At 34.0% G+C, this 7,980-nt stretch overlaps 1 protein-coding gene across 1 annotated transcript; it reads left to right on the forward strand.

Moving 5' to 3' along the window:
• Nucleotides 1–4,403: 4,403 nt before the first annotated feature.
• On the forward strand, nucleotides 4,404–7,376 carry LOC128555752 (uncharacterized). Its single transcript, XM_053539106.1, has 2 exons — nucleotides 4,404–4,556; nucleotides 4,715–7,376. Exons 1-2 carry the CDS (start codon nucleotides 4,553–4,555, stop codon nucleotides 6,352–6,354), a joined length of 1,644 nt encoding a protein of 547 aa, XP_053395081.1. The 5' UTR covers nucleotides 4,404–4,552; the 3' UTR covers nucleotides 6,355–7,376.
• The last annotated feature ends 604 nt before the right edge of the window (nucleotides 7,377–7,980 follow it).

The raw sequence follows: 7,980 nt of genomic DNA on the forward strand, positions 1-7,980 counted from the left end.
TTGGGACAGTGTGATAACTTTTGACTGCCGCTGTCCCGATAGAGGTATGACAACTTTAAAATATCAGATCATAAAATAAGTCATCCCAGTAACAAATTAGTAACCTGGCTACCCATCGGACACCGCCAACCCTCGTTGTCTATTGAACAAGTCTGTCAGTTTTTGCTTTCTCATGCAAACAGCAATTATTGCTTACGTCAAACCATAAACAAGAGGACCATCATGATGTTCCTGAATCGCTCACCTCTTCCCACATGACCCAGTTTTGAGTATGACGTCGTTTTTTCTATTATTTGACATAGTGACCTAGTTTTTGAGCTAATGTGACCCAGTTTTGAACTTGACCTAGATATTATCAAGATAAAAATTCTGACCAATTTTCATGAAGATCCATTGAAAAATATGGTCTCTAGAGAGGTCACAAGGTTTTTCTATTATTTGACCTATTGACCTAGTTTTCGAAGGTACCTGACCCTGTTTTGAACTTTGCCTAGATATCATCAAGGTGAACATTCTCACTAATTTTCATGAAGATCTCCTGAAAAATATGGCCTCTAGAGAGGTCACAAGGTTTTCTATTTTTATACCTACTGGCCTAGTTTTTGACCGCACGTGACCCAGTTTCGAAATTGACCTAGATATCATCAAGGTGAACATTCTGAACAATTTTCATGAAGATCCATTGAAAAATATGGCCTCTAGAGAGGTCAAAAGATTTTTCTTATTTTAGACCTGCTGACCTAGTTTTTGACCGCAGTTGACCCAGTTTCAAACTTGACCTAGATATCATCAAGGTGAACACTCAAACCAACTTTCATACAGATCCCATGGCCTCTAGAGAGGTCACAAGGTTTTTTTTTATTATTTGACCTACTGACCTAGTCTTTTAAGGCACGTGACCCTGTTTCAAACTTGACCTAGATATCATCAAGGTGAACATTCAGACCAACTTTCATACAGATCCCATGAAAAATATGGCCTTTAGAGAGGTCACAAGGTTTTTCATTATTTGACCTACTGACCTAGTTTTTGACGGCACGTGACCCACTTTCAAACTTGACCTAGATATCATCAAGGTGAACATACAGACCAACTTTCATACAGATCCCATGAAAAATATGGCTTCTAGAGAGGTCACAAGGTTTTTCTATTATTTGACCTACTGACCTAGTTTTTGATGACACGTTACCCAGTTTCGAACTTGACCTAGATATCATCAAAGTGAACATTCTGAACAATTTTCATGAAGATCTCATAAAATATATGGCCTCTAGAGAGGTCACAAGGTTTTGTATTTTTAGACGTACTGACCTAGTTTCTGAACGCACGTGACCCAGTTTCGAACTTGACTTAGATATCATCAAGATGAACATTCAGGCCAACTTTCATACAGATCCCATGAAAAATATGGCCTTTAGAGAGATCACAAGGGTTTTCTATTATTTGACCTACTGACCTAGTTTTTGATGGCACGTGACCCAGTTTCAAACTTGACCTAGATATCATCAAGGTGAACGTTTTGACCAATTTTCATGAAGATCTCATGAAATATATGGCCTCTAGAGAGGTCACAAGGTTTTTCTATTTTTAGACCTACTGACCTAGTTTTTGAAGGCAGTTGACCCAGTTTCGGGCTTGACCTAGACATCATCAAGATAAACATTCTGACCAATTTTCAAGAAGATCTTGTGAAATATATGGCCTCTAGAGAGGTCACAAGGTTTTTCTATTTTTAGACCTACTGACCTAGTTTTTGAATGCACATGACCCAGTTTCGAACTTGACCTAGATATCATCAAGATGAACATTCTGACCAACTTTCATAAAGATCCCACAAAAAATGTGACCTCTAGAGTGGTCACAAGCAAAAGTTTACGGACGCACGGACGCACGCACGCACGCACGGACGACGGACGCCGCGCGATCACAAAAGCTCACCTTGTCACTTTGTGACAGGTGAGCTAAAAAAACCCACGTGTTAGACCGTGTCTATAATTCTCTATCTGTAACTTGCGCGTTAGATATTTAATCCGAACCGGTCAATCAACGTCTGACACATCTAAAAATAGACACTTTGGAATTCCTCAAACTGTTTGTTTTTTTTTTCTTTCTTCGTCCGGTATGTTCGCAGTTAGTTTGATTTAAAACAATTTAGCACCTTCCTGGTCGGTAATTTTGTTGCGTGAGATTACGTACATGATCAATTTATTTTCTGTACGTTTCAGGTCGCTATTTATACGTGAAAAACATACATATTTACGTGAATGGGAACCCTGTTATCAGTCATTGGAATACGAATTATTTAGGCGAGTTACAAAAGGCGTAGGCACTTCCCTGGTCATATGATTCGTATCTTGACCGACTTAAAGCTCTATTTAACAGCTAAAATTTAAATAATATATTAAAATAGAAAACGTGGAAACTCCACAGATCGTTCAACACGACAAAAACGAAAATGTTGCAGGCTCGGTTTGATTGAGCCTGTTCATGGACGGTAGTGGAAATGTATGCTACCGTCCACGCCCTCTAGCCCCGGGTTGAGCAGAATTAAGCCAAATATTACCTACTTTAGAGAAAGCATTTGGAGAAGAAAAAATGCATGAATGAATGAATGAATGAGTTTCATTTTACAGTTAATCGACACAAAAAGGCCATACATTGCCGAGAATACGTCAAACTGAAAACACAGATTGAACAAAAAGGAACCATCACTAAGTAAATATCATTCATATGAAAACAAAAACATATTTAGCGTTAAAAAATAGAACTATCGCAGTAAATGCCAATTAAACTATTCAATGTTCAGATTTTATAATAGATGAATTAAAACTGTTACTGCATTACAATCAACACTGTCCGCCTCTAATGTTTTAATTAAAGTTTTTTATGGAAATACCTATAATGCTTCTATATACTCATAGGCTGAAACAAACGAACATTTGAAAACTTTAATACTAAGTTTTTGAATTCATTTACATTTCTACTTTTTGAAACTTGATAAATTGAAAAAACGGCAGATTTTGGTCATTTCGATTATTTTTGCCAAATAAATAACACGAACAATTTTCGTTGGTTTCGCGATTTTGTATAAAGGTCACATGTCACCTTTATGCCACCGTATTATCATATCCCAAACAAAAAAAAAATCAATGACAAATGGTATCAAAATCGTGAATAAATGGTGAACAAATCGGGATTTGCCGATTTATTAACACCATTTGTTTACGATTCATTAAATGAATCGGAAGCAAATCGGGTTTTGCAGAGAAAGTCCCTCCCACATTCATTGCAAATAATTGATTTGTTTACCATTCACTAGAAACAGATATTTTGAGCAGTACCATTTATTACCGATTCATTACAAAGTAAATTTGTAACTTTTTGGGCGGGAAACATGAGTATTGTCAGCCATCTTTAATGCAATTTGGCGGGATAAATGAAATACACAGAGACACCACATCCTCTAAAATACTGGAATTTTAACTGTAATGGAGTAAATACAAATGTTTGATTAACTAATATAGTTGTAAAAGGACATGTTTAAGTACATACATTAACTCTTTACACTATATTTGAAGCTGTTAAGTTTAAAGAAAATAATTACAAAATTGTCATATGTTTTCATGACAACTTTTAAAAAAAAGTACATGTTATAAACAAGATCTAATGCATATGTTCTATAATATGTATCCTACTCTTGAATTTTGCAATTGCTATACTGTACATAGAATCTATATATTTCATATTGTTTTTTAAGTACTAGATCTAGCATATTTATTTTGCCATTTTTACAGTTAATGCTACCCTTTCTAGAGGATTACAATTCGTCATTAAACTTTTTGTACCCATGCTTTCGTCCCGTAAAATAATGCTAAATTATTAGTACGATACATTACCGATTCATTAGCACGACTTATTACCGATTTATTAGTGCCACTGATTTCCAAATTACTTTCATAAATTTCAACTTCAGCATACCCGATTTGTTACCGATTCATTATTTAGCAAAACAAAGACCTGATTTGTTACCCATTTATTAAATACCAAATGATTTAAACAACATTTATTTCAAATAAAAAATGTCTATGTTTAAAAGAGAAAAACAGTTCATATCATCTGGAGATAAAGTACGTCTTTCTTTGATAAATCACGCCGGATCATGTGCATACATGAGTTACTCATATAAAAGATCATTATTAAAATTATTATTCAGATAGGAATACCATAAAAAAATCGTGTTAATTTACAAAGTCTCCTGAATTTATTTTAGCTGGCCCTGTTTTCGTTAAAAATCATGTTTCTACTACAGTTTATATATTATAAAATTCACCAATTTTACCGAGTTTTATTTGTCTAACTTATCAGCAATATACATGAGACGGTTTTGTAAAGTTATAAATACAAGCTTATAACAGGTAGTGCGTAAAAGCTATGCTATCGATTTTTACGATAAAATAGCATGTTATACAAGAGAACGCAATTATGATCTCATAAACGTTGAGCTTTGAACATTTTGCAAGCAGGACATGTCTTAACGGACTTTTTATAAACAATGGGTAAGTGAATAATTGTTTTGATTTTTTATGACTAGTTTCATAACATTGATTACAAGATAATATTAAAATACATTTTTAATTATAAGAATTGTTTTTTTTTTTCCTACTTTCAGTTTCGATATAAATTATTACTTGAATCTTTCTTTGTCAATCAACAGGAAGAAAAAAGAGGATATTACAATGGATCATAGAGAAAGTAAAACAGTTGAAGTGTGGTCAACCAGGCTTCGTTACAACGGTAACACAGCTATATCATTTCCTGAAAAAGAAGTATAAAAAGGAAACAGTTCCCTCAAAGAAACACAAGATCAAAGAAGCTCTAAGATACTTGGAGAGTGAAATGTGCCGAGAAATTATCCCTGATACTAGAGAAAAAAATAAAGCTTCTAGTAAGTTAGGAAAAGAGTACAAAGAAACATTCACAGCAGAGACTGTAACAAAAACTGGATCAAATTTCAAATGTGGTAAAAATACGTTAAGGGAAAATGGAACAACAAATACATCAAATATATCTGGTGACAGACAAAGTAAAACAGGATATTTCAATGCTAGCAGACAAGTGCTGTCCAAATATACAGAGGAATATTCACAGAGGAATAAAGAACTGAAATCTGTATCAGAAATTGACAAAAGTAAGTCAAGTAACTCTTGCCGTGGACAGATAGAATCAAAGAGTTATGAGTCTAATAACGAAGCCAATTTCTTTGAACAAAAACAGGAATGTACAGAAAATAATAAGACAAGTAGGAAAAGCAATGTCATTAAGAGGTCGAATGCAAATGAGGACAAGCAAGACTACAGGAACAAAGCAACAGTTTTGTTTAATAAAATTAGTGGAGTTACTAACAACAAGACTGAGGAGATTGATAAAAAGAAATGTAATGAAACTGAAGAGGAAACGGGAGAAAAATTATATGATTCTAAAGAAAATACTAACAGTAACTCAAGGCTTCAGCTCGAATATATTAAAGGATTTCCAACAAGACCTGGATATAACATAACATATACTAGCTTCGTGGTATGGTGCAGAAATGAGATGGAAAACCATGCAAGAAATATAAGAAATTGTGAAATCAATTACTATATTCAAGCGCTGAAAATATCCAGCAACCAAGGAAGAAATTTGTCTGTAACAGATATATCATCTGATAACACAAAACGTTTTTTATCTTTAGCAGAAGATAGAAAGCATTCTATCCTTTATGATAAAGAAATGGCTTGTTATTCGGAAACTCAGAAAAGTTCTAGACATAAAGCGTCGAATATTCGAAATCGAAAGTATACTATTTTTGATTTAGAACTCATATCAAATACAAATTATCGTATCGAAATAAGAGAGGCGCTAGAATCAATTTGCTGTGTACGGATTGCAGAGCATTTGGGTTTACATTTATCAAACAAGACTACATGGATCAGTGTGTTGAACTGTTGGCAAATTGAGACAAACCGGCATTACAAAGGGGAAACCTCGTATTTGTTTCAAGTATATCTGCCGAATGGCTCGACCCAAACGTTATGTGACCTGAGATCGAGTGGCCAGAACTTGCATATTCAAGTTCTTTCCGTTTCCTCTTTAAAGTCCTCTTCTGCCATAGATTCAAACACTTTAAAAACAATATCTACTCAAATGAACGTGGTTAGGGCGGAGTACTTCGAGAGTGCTATGCGTGAAAGTGCAAGGATTCAGGTTCAGTTGACTTATACTAACATTTACACACTGGATAACCGAATCCCTACAGCGGTACCCATTTACATAGATGGCTTCATACACAGAAAGGACATGTGCCGAAGCCTTTGAAAATACTGCACAAAACTAGCTCAGTATTGACTTGGATGAAATCGGTGATTGTGTAGAAACTGGAGAGTTCGGTGCACGTAAATACAAGGATACAACTTGAGTTGACCTTGATACAAATTCACAAACCAGAAACATGGATGACGGTTTATTGACAAAAGTAGAATATGGACGGCTATGTCATAGTGTAAAACATTTGTTTGGCCGTTGGTCTTATATACATGTAATTTGATGTTTTTCATAATATAAAAATAATCATTATCCCATATGACTGTCTTTAGAACTTAAATGGCAATTTCCCCAGAGCGACTTGTGACCAACAATAATTATTTAGAAGGTGTCTAAAAGATATTTGTAAGTGATGCTATGTATCATAATCTTTATGGCGGAAATATTTGTGTATTGTATTATCATTGTTTCTTTCTTTTGGCATATCTGGAAAAGCAGAAATGCTATAAAACAGCAGAATAGACCTGAACGAATACTATATGTATCTGTCTATCAAAAATTCTAATTACAATTTCTATAGAAAACTGACAAATCTTTTTTGTATGAACTAAAGAAATAATTTCATTAACTTGTCCATACTAGTCACTATATTATCACTTGCTTTTTCATTTTGACTAAGATTTATACAAATGCGACTAACAACAGTAATTTTGCACTATACGGTTTTTTTGGTTTACTGATGAAATTGTTATAGTATGTTACAATCTCAGAATTTGTAAGAAAAAAAAAGAGGTTCAGCATTTGAGCACCCCAGGAAAAGTCCATTGTATAGTTTTTATACTAAGCCTAAGTTTTATACTAGATCATTTCATTTGTTGATCTATGCTCATATTTTGCTAAAGCATAATAATACTTTATTGAAATACTTTCATCTATAAGAAAGATCTGTTAATGGCAATAGATTAATTATGAATAAACTGTATCAGTCCTGACCCGTTAAACCGTAGACTGAAAATAAATCATTTTATTGACGCATGATTGTAACTATTCTGCATAAAAATATATTTTGTCTATTTAAAAAACTGAAATGTCTTTTATCAATATATAACTATAAAAAATATTGGCAACGATATACAACCTGAGATCCATTGTCAAACTGTTATTCTAGCAAAAAACTGCCTGTTCTTGTCACTTTTCGGGGGTGTTTTAACAAAAGAGAAAACGTGTGTTAACAGAGAGTTTCTCGCGATCACGTGCTGTTATAACACCTTTTTATATATACACGTTCCGTGGCAAAGCGCAAACGTATAACGGCCCCAAAATGGATAATTCAGATAGGAAATGACTTTAACGTGAAAAAGACAAACAACTCAGATGTTCCCGCGCATTTCGTGGAAATTTAATGACGTTGGGGATTAGTGTATTCATTTATTAGATTTTTCGCGTTTTATGCTAGAATAGCATTAGCGCATGTTCATTTCGTGTTATAACATTTTCAGAATCCCTCGGGATACGTTGGTACACTTGCCCTGCATGTTGTAAACACGTTAAACGTTCATTTAATACTTCAGCGTAAATCATTCTGACGTCATGTTACCAAATTTCAAGTAAATAGTATCATTAGATGTTGAACAGTACTCCTTTCCTATATACGAGCAATCAAACGCTTCCTTTAAAAAT

Source organism: Mercenaria mercenaria, chromosome 3, assembly GCF_021730395.1.
Source record: "Mercenaria mercenaria strain notata chromosome 3, MADL_Memer_1, whole genome shotgun sequence".
In the NCBI taxonomy this organism is placed as follows: Eukaryota; Metazoa; Mollusca; class Bivalvia; order Venerida; family Veneridae; genus Mercenaria; species Mercenaria mercenaria.